General features: G+C 40.1%; 1 protein-coding gene across 1 annotated transcript in view; it reads left to right on the plus strand.

Moving 5' to 3' along the window:
- The window catches only part of man1a1 (mannosidase, alpha, class 1A, member 1), a 135,109-nt gene that overhangs the window by 89,389 nt on the left and 32,384 nt on the right, over window positions 1–13,336 (plus strand). The window contains exon 5 of the mRNA XM_061707448.1: window positions 12,193–12,287. Within this exon, the coding sequence (XP_061563432.1) occupies window positions 12,193–12,287 (95 nt within the window). The remainder of the gene's footprint in view (window positions 1–12,192; window positions 12,288–13,336) is intronic.

Genomic DNA, 13,336 nt, shown 5'->3' on the forward strand with positions numbered 1-13,336 from the left:
TTAGTGTACATTTTTCTGTTCTATGGAAGAAGGAAGGTCTTGCATCATCCTTATTTTTATGCAGAATTCATTTTGTAGTTTTCTAGCTGTCGTTTATCAGCCGCCATTCTCCTGTAATTCTTCTTGATACAACTTTCTGCATATTTTCTCTTTGTTTTAATTTCGACCCACAGATGGAATCAAATTGAAAGCAGGGAAGTTAAAATCCGATCTGAAACCGAAGTGTGATCTAAAAAGTCTCAGTTGGATCTAAAAAGCAATCCAAACCTGAGCCATTTTCTTTGGACAACTTCAGACAAGACATCAGTCAGCTGATCACTATTCTGACAAAATCAATGCCTACTGTACATGACAATTAAACTTGGATACTTCCTGTTTGTTATGGGATGCCAGGTCAGCGATGGTTCTCCAACCACATCAGGAAACACTCCACACCCTTCGGTCTTCCCCTCAGATTCTCACAACCAGCCTTGATTCAGCATCCAAAACAAAACAAGATCTAGTCCTTCTGCCGTTTGCAACTAGTACACCAGTTGCCCAAACATCTCACATCATCAAAGTCCTTGAGACACTGGTGTTTGTCATCTAAATAAGCAGACAAGCAGCTTACAGGACCACTGCATTTGCCTCATTATGGATGTGGAGTTGAAGTATCTGCTTCAGAGAGGCAAGTGTCACCTGGACAAATTAGGCCGTACTGTGCGGATCATGTTCTTTGATTTCCACTGTGGCAAAATGATTAGTTCGTGGGACTGAAGGGCTGTTTGTAAGTAGTCGGCAGCTGGAGGGGCATGAAATGTACTTTACTCTGCCCCGTTTCTCTGAACACCCCAGACTTCTGGTACAACTCAAAGCCTCGTCATGTCCAGAATTGCTCAGACTTTGATGTTGTAGGGTGTCAGTGATGGACAGGAGGCCGAGTACCAGATCTGCTCGTGGGAACAATCAGCTCATCTTGAATGTTATCAAGATGGAGGAGGAGATGTGACTTTAGGAGGACAACCAATAACTGAATGCTGTTTCCATTGTGGGAGAAGGGATGGCGGTGACTACAGATTACCTGGGTGTTCACCTGAAGAAGGCACAGAACAGACTGTGCTTTCTGTGTAAGGTTGTATCTACCGTCATCAGTTAAGGTATCAGCATCAGAGTCCAGGACTTTAACAAGCTGATAAAGAAGGCTACACGTTTGTTGAAGTCTGGAGCCCATAGTGCTAAGCTTGCAAAACATATTGAACAATACTGCATATCCCGCACACAGTGGCTTCTTCAGGTTTGTTGCAATAAGGGCCGTCCTATGTTTTCTGCCCACATTAACAGCTATATTCAGTGATTCCTCACAGAACATGAGTTCTCCTAATTACCATCAACTTAATGTTTATTCTGCAACAACATAATTTCCCCTTGAATATTAATGTGATTATTTAGCTGAAAGGAACTGCTCACATTGCAGTTTTATCCCTCTAACTCCACTGGTGCAGTCTTCTATAGCTTGCTTACAGGGAAGACAATTTTCTGTGGAAATCCACTTTGTCTGTATTTCCATATTAGATCTATCAAGAGGTGTTTGTTAAATGTTTGCAGAGTCAAATGTGGCTCTCGTCACAGGAGAAGACAGGAAACATTAGCAGTGGGTTGTCTCCGTATTTAGGTGCATGGACGTTTACTTTAAGTTGATGTGCGAGCAGGGATTGCTAACACTGGCTAAATAGGTAAAGCAGAAGCATTTGAGAATTATTTCAACCTTGATTGTCTCACTCGGTAGAGAGTTCCAGCTGTGAAACCATAAGTATTAGAAAATACCCTTTACTACCAACCTGAGTTGGGTTGTTGAATGGGTTTAAATAATTTCACAGGTAAGGTTGATTTGCGTGAAGGAGTGGAGATACTATACCTCCCCAGACCTGCCAAACTGCAGAGTCTGAACCCTATGGCTGGACCATTATGCAAACTTCCAGGAAGTGGTTTCTGGTGTTTTTGCACAGCAAACCACCATCTCTCTTCCAAAAGGAAGAGAGATGCATGAGAAAAAAAAAGCTGCACAAAGAGAATGTTGTTTTTTTGGTCTCTTTTACCTGTTAGTTTACAGTACCCTGAAAATAAACTGAAGAGGGTTATAATGAGTTTAATTATCCTGCATGAAATGAAACAAGGCAGGAGCCTGTGTTGGAGCTACAGCATGAGAGTCCGTCTGTAAAGACCACTCTGCTCTCAGCTGTTAGTGTTCGTCCTGCATGGATGTCTGCTCAACCTACTTCAGTTTAGCTGGTAATGGTATTTTCTTTTTACAGGGTTCTGTGTTAGACCTTTTCAAATCATTTGAAAGCATTAATAAATGCTCTGCAGTGATGTCTTGGTTGTCGATAAACAGGTTTATTTCTGTTTTTTCCTCTTTTTCTCAGCAGAATCTACACATTTGAATCTTATTTTGCCTTTGCCCGGAAGTTTTTATTTTTCAAACCAAATAATACAGAAAAATCTGCAGTTTTAATCAGCGCATAGTTACACAACCTTTCTACCGAGCCTTCTTTTCTTTTTCTTTTTTGGTTGTTGTTTTTTTTAGTCCCCTTAATGCTAACAGGTGACCCTCGGAACAGGGGCGGGGTCTTTGTGTGTCCTTTTGTGCTTTATCACGGCTGACGGGTGGTCGCTGCTCAAACACCACAGCCCCCTCCCTCCCTCTCTTTCTTTCCATCAAGTCTCATTAACATTCATCCAGTTTTTCCTGCGGGCTTCTTCGGTGGTGCAGGATAAGTCGGAGTTGAATTTCTTTGGACAGTATAATGTAAGATCCTCATTTTTACACCTCTGTGACCCGGAGGCATGCGCTGTCAGACCGGTTCAGGGCGCATCAGCATATACCACTGAACTAGAGTGCTTGGGATAAAATATACCCACTTGTTCTCATCATTTAAATGTAGATGGAAGAGTGTGACTTCCATGTTAAATCACCAGTTGCTTTAATAACATCCCAAGCTGAGGCATCCTGGCGAGAATTGCTTTACCTTGAAGATATTTGCATCTTACTCCTCGGTGAATGCCAGCAAAATGTTCTACTTGCTGGATTATCATTCTGATCTTCTTGAGAACCAGTGTACTGAAGGCTTGATGTGCATCAACGGCTTTCTCTCTCTTTTTTTTTTTTTTTAATAAGATTTTGTACTGTTTGTGCTGTTTCGGTTTTATTTATAGACTCACTCTGTTAAGTACTATAGGCCTAACTGTTGAAATACATCTATTTCCTTTTTCCTCTACTTGCATGTTTTTGAATTACAAATTCATCACCCTAAGTCGATATTAATATTTCCTCCCACCTTACTCGTGTATGTTTAATTCCTGAAGCAATTTGTTAAACCCACAGAGAGAGACAGAGGGAGATAGTTTGACGGAGAGTGAAGTGGAGGACAAGAGCAACCATTCACACAACAGCAGGCTTCTTAACTGCTGAAAGCTGTCACCTCCTTGGAGTGGTGTGTGTCGGTGTGTGTGTCCGCGTGTGTCCGTGTGTGTGTGTCTGTGTGTTGCCAAAGCCTATCCAATACAGCTGTCAGGGCTGCAGTCTCCAAGCGGGCCTCCTTCAGCTGACACTCAGTCGCACACTCACTTACTCTTCGGAGCCCACGCTCGTCATTGAGTCTTGCCGGCATCGTTTGATTAATTCATGAAGTCTAATATAACGCATCCCAGACCTTTTTAATGCCACTGAAATAGAATAGCATGACATTTATGACTGTGTTTGATTTTAAAATTAATCTAAGATAAGAGAGCGAGAGAAAGCACTTCACTGGACATGCAGCCCTCACATACAAGGCTGGAGATGTAGTTCGTCACTGGAAGAGGATGCTCTTCGCAAGAGTGCACATATGTGACTATATTTATTCTAAAAACTGAGCACTTGGAAATTTGACAAAAATGAGATAATAGAACAGGACTTTGCTTGTTTGATGACTTCTGATCCAGGTTTGCGATTATGCGTGCTGATTAGAAGCTTCATGCGGCATGCGCCTCTCGACAGTGTTATGTAACATGGAATAAGGTTGGTTTCACATATAAGTAGTTCTCTTATTTCACCCTGTGGATTTGTACATGTGTTTCATGCATGCACATCCCAATGGGATGTAACAACAAGAGTACATAAAATATGCTCGGAAATTATCATAAACTTAGCTGGCAAAAAATATGGTTGTAAAATGGTGATTTCCCAGACTAGGTCTATAATCTTTATATTAGTTTTCAACACAATTCCTGATGTTTGTATCCCTTATGCTCATCTAATCTCAATTCTGACCATGCATCTTCAAATCCAAGTGAGCTTCTTGGGAGTTTTCTCCCCTCCGCGTCTGCCAGGTAGCTCTAGCAGTGATATGTAGGGTCAGGTGACCTTTAAGCATGTTGGAGGGATTTTCTTTTCATCAAAATGTTTCCTCTAAACCTTGCAATATGAATGTGACCCAGACCACCTGGTGTATTGTGTTCATGATCTGCATGAACATGCTTCTTTTTAATAACCAGATAGCGATCATTAATGCTCAAGTTGTAACAGTGTGACCTTTTTCTGATCAAAGCTTGCAAAGAATACAAAGCAACACATGTTTATATATGACAATCACACTCAAGTACGAGCTCTGTGATGTACTGGCAGCCTGTCCAGGGTCACCTGAGATCTTTGTGTTTGTTGCTGTTCAAGCTAAGGAAGCAGAAGGCAGTCGATTACAAGTAAGGTGGGAAATGAAATGATGGCCATGCAAGAATTATCAGGGCTGAATGGAAAGGAGAAGGAAAAAGAAGTAGTAACAGAATAAATCTCTTTGGGAGTTGAGGGAGGTGCGCAAAATGAGGAAGAAAGAGGATGGAGGAGCTTATAAAGGCTAGAGGGAAGGAGAGAGGAAAAGGGCATGGTGTGTCAAGATCTATCAGGGAAGGGCAGGAAATCGAAGGTGTCGGCATCCATGCTTTGCTCTATCCCTACTGATGCTGCTGCAATCTGGGGCACTTGTCCCACAAGGCCTGCTGGTCACACAGAGGCCAGGCCGAGTGATTCATCTTAGTTAGGGAGCTATACCAGTCACTCTCTGTGGATTGCAGCACATATTCATGCACACATTTACACCGCCAACATATGCGGTTTGAATAGTGCTGCTAGCGAAGTGATTGCACGAAACGCAAACAAATTTTACATGTGTAAACCCTCCACTGCCATCTTCTCAGCCTAAACTAGATCTTAGCTTTATTCTGTCTGTGATTTTAAACCCTGAACTAAGAATGTATTTTTTTTGTGTCAGAGGCAGGTCAATTCATACATACTCGCATTCATACACCTGTCAATTCAAGTGATCTCGAGTTACGACCATGCAACAACACTTCATCCAAATCAACACAGTCATCCAACTCTGAAAAAGACCTTGCTGTCTCAGAACCAGTCACACAAACCACATGTGAATGGTCGTTTTCTGATGATACACAACAAGAAGGCAGGGAAGCACATGCAAAATAAGACTTCAGTAAATGATTATGGCAAAGTCTCTCTTTTTTTCTGTGGTCTGGAGCTGGAACAATGTAAATCTAGTCAGACGTCTCCTTGACACCTGTATATGGGCCACCTAGAAAGGAGAACTTACAACCAGGAGTAAAGCAAGCACTTGATCGCCCAGGCGAAACGTCCGGCGAACAGAGCCCCAGTCAAAATAAAACTTCATCCTCTCCTGGCCGGACAATAGTTTTTCCTTTGCCAGCTGTCCGGCAGCATAAAGGCTGTGTCGAAAACGATTCGCATAGTCAATCACATTTAACAGAGACTCTGGGTTGGTCCAGGGCCCTAACACTGCTGCCTATAGACCACGAACAGTACGAGCAAAAGACAGCTCATTTGGGCTGCAGCCAAGCCCTCCTCTGTCACTTCCCTGGCTGCGAGCAGCAGCCGAGTCTAACCTTGTTCCCAGACCTTACCCAACTGCAGATGCAAGAAGCATGCAAGAGGGACTTCAGAGATTGCTGGAAACACTCCAACGCACCCTGACTCTGGGCATGAAATGCAGAAAGCTGCTTCAACACTTGAGAAAACATTCAAGAACACAAGCCAGAACCCTGATCAGTTTGAATGACCGTTGGGATGCCAAATACAGAAATGAACTCAGTATGAACCCCAGATCAAGTCATTACTATACCAATTCAATTCGATCATATTCATATAGCATATATTGAAATGCAAATTGTCTCCAGGCACTTTTCAGAGACCCAGAGCATGACCCCAGAATAAATATAATAAAAGACGCAACGGCAAGTGGATAAATCACCTAGTGGGAGAAAAACTATTAAGTCAAACAGTGGCAAGGACAAAGCCCAAATCAACGGTTGATATCAGCATTTGAAACAACTTTTTCTTATTTGGGTTTGCACTAAGTAGGATTAACATACACAAACTCTCTGCTGTAGTGCAGCACATCTTCTTGATGGGTGTTTTTTCAGAGGTACCGAGGTGTTAAGTTTCATCAACATCAGGCTTTACTAATGACATCTGCTTCTAGTTTTGTGAGTGCATTTCTCAGGATCTGTATAATTAATTTACTTATGAATGCTCGTTGACAGTTTGTCTGATGGTTTTGGACACAGACTGGCTTAATTTAATCTATGTATTTCAGGGAGTGTTTTTATATTTTTACTTTGTGTGCTACGAGCATTATTAAGGCATAAATCTCTGGCTGTGATACCTTATTACAACACAGTTTTGGTCCCATAGTACCGTACAACATGTGTACACTCACACACCCGTATCAGCCGGGCCACCCATTTTCTGTCATGAAAATACTGTATCTTGAAACTCCTGGAATCCAGTATATAACTGATGAACATGCTCAGGCCAACTGAAAGGATGTATAAATATTTTATTTGTTGTTCTGTTTGTTGTTCAACAATGCCAACACCCTGTGACATACCTCTGAGCAACAACTTCAGTCAAAGATGGAATTACGCCAATGTGCTGCTATACTTGTAAATTTCATGTTTAAAAGGGGTGTTTTCATGTAAACACATTTCAGCAAAATGCCTTCTGGCTGGTGTTAATTGCTGTTTCATTACTCATACAATTTTCAAAGCATTTTTCTGTTTGTGTGGATATCAAATCCTAGACTTTATTGATTGCAAAAACAAAAAAAACAAAAAAAACCTGTACTTGTTTCCATAATTTTAAACCAATTTTAGGTGATTTCACCAGCAATAGCGCCGGTAACGCTGTACTGTGTGCATGTGTACGTACGTGCATGTGCATCATCCAAAGAAGGAAGTCAAAGAACAAAGGGATCAGGTAACCATAAAGGATGTAGAGGATAGTGAGTGTCATCCACCCAGTAATAATACGACACAAGTTGACATGTAGTTATTTCATTTTCAGTCTCAGACTTGTCCTGCATGGTCAGGTCTCTGGAGTTTTGCTAGAGGGTATTTGTTTACACAGTCTGGCACTGAAACAGCCTTTGTGGAGCTTTTCTTGCATGAGGAAGTGATCGTCTCCTGTTGGGATGCTGCAAGTAGCATGAAGTTGATTCATTAGGGCTTTTCACTGATGAATACAAAAATGGAAATAGCTTTAGCCAGGAGCTGAAAACTAACTTAATAGTTTATCGTTAAATCTTTCAGAGTTTCAGGGTGTCCTGATGGTGGAAAGGGAGAGAAAAATAAAATAATAATGATGACAATAACTTTTCAGTTGAGGGTTAGTGATGTTGTATGAGTGTTTGAACTAAAACCACATTCTAGCTTTCGGTATACTTGCAGTGCTGTCATAACTAAAAGAGTGACAAAAGTTGCTATTGTGACTAATAATCCTTAATGACTAAAAGTCATTAACCCTCTTCTAAAGAAGGACAGTCTTCACGCTAGAGTACTAAAGAACTGTGCGCCCATATCAAAACTGCCATTCTTAGGCAAAGTCCTAGAAAAAGTTGTATACACACAGCTAACTGACTTTCTCCTGTCTAAAAATGCTTTTGATACTTTCTGGTCAGGCTTTAGGCCCCCGACACAGCACTGAGACAACTCTGATCAAGGTGACAAACGATATCCACCCGGACATAGACTCAGATATACATGTCACTGACAGCAGGAGAACATGGCAATGTATTTTCTGGACTATAAGTCGCACCAGTATATAAGCCGCATCCGCTCTATTTAAAAAAAAAAGATATGCAAGCCGCAGATATTTTTGTTGCTAGATTAGATATTTACTACATGTACAGAACCATTTTGAACTGTAAATGATGTACATGTTTGTACCTAAATAGATCCTTTACTAACAGTGTCTTTTAACACGGCAGCAACTTTGCTGATTAAAACGGGACAGAACCAAGAGAAAATAACCGCTATTTATCTATTTATCTGTTTTGAAATCTGCTTCTACCTACTTCTATCTGCTAAAGAAGAAGTAGCGTATTCTTCTTTGCATTTAGTTTGTCTTAGTTAATTCCGGTTAGCACTCCCCCGAGCGGTGGAAGAAAAATCCACAGAATAGCCGCACCTTTGTATAAGCCGCATGGTTCAAAACCTATGAAAAAAGTAGCGGCTTATAGTCCAGAAAATACGGTAATTGTATCACTGCATTAAACAGATCTGTGTGCGGATGCAAAACAATTGTCTCCAGTTAAACTGAGACAAAACTAAAATCATTGTCTGTGGTCCACAGAAACAAAGAGAAAGTGTTATCAGTTACGTTATGGCTCTCTAGTCTAGAACATAATAATCAGGTTAGAAATCTAATGGTAATATTGGGCTCAGATCTGAACTTTAACAGTCACATTAAATCAATAACATCAGCTACTTTTACCCATCGAAAAAATATTGCCAGAATTAAAAGGAATAGATATCTGAACCAGATTTAGAAAGACTAATCTATGTGTTTGTCTCCAGCAGGTTAGACTACTGTAACGGCCTGCTTACTGGGCTTTCTAAACGAAAGACAGACAGAGTACATCCACAATGCTGCTCCAGTCCTGACTAGAACCAGGGAATACGACCATATTATTCCAGTCGCCAGGTCTCTGGACTGGCTTCCTGTTGCTCAGAGAATAGACGTTAAAACAGCTTTGCCTGTGTACGAGTCTCTTCATTGCTTAGTGCCAAAGTACATCTCTGACATGTTAGAGCCACATGAACCAACTGGGACTCTGAGAACCTCAGGGACTGGTCTCCTGCTGGTGCCCGGAGTCAGAACTAAACCAGGTGAAGCTGCATTTCAGTTTTATGCTCCTAAAGTCTGGAACAGTCTTCCAGAAGATGTGAGACAGGCCTCAACTCGTTCAACGTTCAAATCCAGGCTGAAAACAGTTCTATTTAGCTGTGGATATGACAACTGAAAGGGTTTTACCTGCACTTTTCCTTTTAAATTGGGAAACTCATGTTTGAGATGATGACAGCAAGAACAAATATTAAAAAGAGATGTACATCAATTAAGGCAAGAGAAATATGGAATAGTTGTGACAACGACCTAAAAATGTGCAGCTCTATCGTCAGGTTTAAGAAAATGTTTAAAGAAAATATTGTAAATAAATATAAAACACACAAAAAACATTATAGAATGTGAAACGTCAATTTTATATTTTGTCTTATTTATTTTTTGTCTTCTTTATGCATTGTTTGTTTCCACGGATTAATGCTAATGTTTCAGATTTAAACTGATCACAAGAGAAAAAGGCACTATAAGCTACGGCTTCAGCCTATACCTTTTCGGCGAAATCAATGTTTATTTTATTTTTTTCATTTTGTTTTGTAAAATAACTTGTACAAGACCGAAATAAAGACAAATCATTAATTCATAAATTTAATTTAATTATTTTATATGATTATTCTTATGTTTTATAGAATGATTTTATTTGCCTTCTTGTGACTTTATGTAACTGTAAAGTCTTTGAATTGCCTCTGTACGAATTGTACTCTACAAATAAACTTGCCTTGGCTTAATATTAGTACTGGCCTTTGTAATCCTAAATTCAATCAGTGCACTCAAATGTAATTTTGAGTGCAGTGGGTTTAAGAAATGTAATGTGAACAATCAAAGTTGATTAGAAACACAATTTATGGCATTTTCACTCTTAGTGAAAGGAAAAAACTATATTTAGCATAATTGCCTTTAATGATAAATGTCTTCCGAGTTGTTGACGGTGTACTGTATTTCCATCAGGTACACGTGAATATCACATCTTTGTTCCTATTCCTGGTTCAGCTCACAGTAACCTTTCTTTTCCTTTTAAATTTTTTAGAAAAGCTGTAGAGTTGCTAGATTGTTTTGACAAGTAGCCTCTAGAGCCTTTCGTCTTCAAAAATCTTGTGCCCCCTCCTGCCCCCGTCTCACACACTCTGAATGGTGTTTCTCTGGAGGTGCAGAACTACCCGCATAGTATATACACTACTGCAACACCTCCGAGGGTTTTTGTGTAAAAAAAAAAAAAAACATATGATGATACTCTAAATCTGAGAGCTTCGTGTTTGTATTTACGTTCTTGTAGTTTTCCAAATTCTGCATTAAAATACATGGAGTATAGATTAGTAATATAGGACAGGACTGTTTATTTATTGAGAGGTTTAGCTTTTTTTTATTTCAAGTGGGTTAGTTCTGAGTATTTCTGATGGATTGAATGAATGCCAGAAAGCGACACTCTTCACATGACTATAAAAAGACCAAATCCACATAGACGGCCTAAGTTAACAGAACAAGAGTAACGGTGTTATTCAAACTACTATCAGTGGACAGAGACAGCTGCAGTGTCAATCTGTAAAAAATCAGTTCAGCTTATTTATTTAAGTGGAAAGTTTGGATTGCAGAAGAAAGTAGTTTATTCGTGGCATTTTAGATGGGAACCGATAACTAGCACAGGTTTATGTGCCAGGGACACATCCAAGAATATTAGTCAACATAAGTCTAAAATATGAATCACAGATTTATTTCTCGTAAAATCAGACAACATTCTTAGTCTTTTCTGAAACGTTGAATGGTTAGTCCATGTAAGTAAACCACATTTAACGCTGTCAGAAGTCAATGCACAGAAAAACATTCCCTCACGTAGGACATGATCACCCAGTTTCATGCAGGTCCCAGTTCTAGGTATATCTGCTCTCGTTTTTAGGTTGAATATTCATGAAGCTATTTAAAGCAACAGCAGGTCCCTGTGTTGACTCCAACCGGAGCTGAAGGTTACTTGGGATATATAATGTAACTTTAGAACTTTAAAACTGCTTAAACTGATGCCAGTAATTTTAATACGCACCAGAGGCTCGTGTTTACAGGCTCTGATGTTTTAGCCTGAAAGACACCAAAAGGAAGATCAAATATTAATGAGTCCAGCTTTTTCATGGATGGAGGCTGACTCGCTGCTGTTTGGGATTCTTATCCAAAGCTTTGCTTTTTAAGTTTAAGATAAGTTCTGGGTTTTTTCTGTTTTTGTTTTTTTTTTTTTTTTTTCACTTCAGCGAGCAAGAAATCATTAAAACATTGAAATTTAATCTGATTTCCTTAGGCATTTTTCAGCCTTTGTTACGAACATTGAGTTTTAAATTTGAAAAATAATGTGGTTTCTCATTGATTATAAAGAAGTAAGAAAGTGTTAGATAAGTAAAGGAGTAACAGGATGTATGTACAGTCTTTTATTTACCAAATAATTGTGGTAAAAGGAAGGTAAATAGGAAGAGAAAAGGAAAAAATGCTTATGGCATCTAACTGGAAACAATATGTTTGAACATGTTGTTTAATGATGCAATAAAATTAAACACTTTTTTTTCATCTCAATATGTAAAAACATGTTTAAATTAATTATGTAAATTAATTAAACTATTTTTGCATATATTGTCTTTAATAGTATTTCAATCAAATACCATAAATGCCTTTATTTCAAGAGTTAAAAGATTTAAATTATTTTTGAAAGGTTAACTGAAGTTAACACAAAACAACAAAAACAGGTTTAACCGTGGTAGCACTGAGGCAGGCGGGGGAATGTTAGCAGAAGTTTGCACGAGTGAAGAGAGATCACCAACAATGAGCTCCAACTCTTAACAAAGGTGGAGAGTTGAAACTCTTTACTACGTCTTACGTCAGGATTCCGGGTGTTAACATATTCAGATTACATTTTTCAGACTTTGTTCTAATGTAAAAGTACTTTGTGCAGAATCTGTTTTAACAAGGTATTCTCTCTCTGTCTGTTTCTTTTACAGGTGTACCGCAGAAAGGCGGTGGAGTTGGGCGAGAAGCTGCTCCCCGCCTTCAAAACGCTCACGGGGATCCCCTGGGCTCTGCTGAACCTCAAGAGGTAGACGCGCTCTCTCTCTCCGTCTCACAGCAGTCCGCCGTGTCGCTCTTTCAGGCAGCGTTTCTGTTTCCGTGCTTTAAAGAGCCCTGTGGTCTGCAGCCCGCCGTGAGCCGGCCAAACGCGCCACATTTACAGTTTTACACAATGAAAGATCTTCGCCAAACAGAATCATTTTTTTTCACCAATTCTCACAAAGTTCAGACTCGAGTCACACACAGACCTTACCACACGGTCTTACTCCTTCACAAAGGGGAGTAAGCGGACATACATACAATTATCTTTGTCTTGTCATGATTGACAGAAAACAAATCATTTATTTGTACTAAACTACATCATCAGGAAGAGCTGTTTTCCCGAGAGTTGTGTTATAGTTTTGTAGGCTTTATTTTGGTCCATCTTTTCCCAGAGAAAGACAACGTTCTGCTGATTGTCAGCTGTTAATTAAAAGGCAGGTTGTCATGACGATAAATGTGCTGTAACAAATCAATTTCCCTCTGTCTGTTTGGGTGACGGGACTCTATGCCCTTCGTCCTCCTCCCTGAAGTGAGAAGCACCCCAGGGAGAGGGTGCGTGCGTGCGTGCGTGCGTGCGTGCGTGCGTGCGTGCGTGCGTGCGTGCGTGCGTGCGTGCGGCTCCATGCACATCCATGATCCTGGAGCCCTGAGGAGATTGGTGTTGATGATGACATTACCTGCATGACTGAGCTATGATAGATTGGAAGGATGGATGCGCACACACTCACGATTACCTTAACACACAAAGCACAGCTGTGGGCAGGAACTTAAGAAGACTGATAGGTTTTCCTGATACATTTCTTCTCGTGTTGGGCATATAAGCAGCTACAGTAGCAAATCCTGTACAACTACAGAGGCTGCAGGTCAGACTGAAACCAACTCCGAGGGACTGAAATACTCTGACTGACGTTGGGAAGAAAAATGAGAACTTCTTTAAAAGTGTTTGCTTGTGATCGGCAGTGCTGTCCATTAAACCTTGACCCAGATTAAAACCGAATAAATCTGTGTAAAAGCTTCAAGCTTGCCCGATTAAGT

Source organism: Cololabis saira, chromosome 18, assembly GCF_033807715.1.
Source record: "Cololabis saira isolate AMF1-May2022 chromosome 18, fColSai1.1, whole genome shotgun sequence".
NCBI classification, from domain to species: Eukaryota; Metazoa; Chordata; class Actinopteri; order Beloniformes; family Belonidae; genus Cololabis; species Cololabis saira.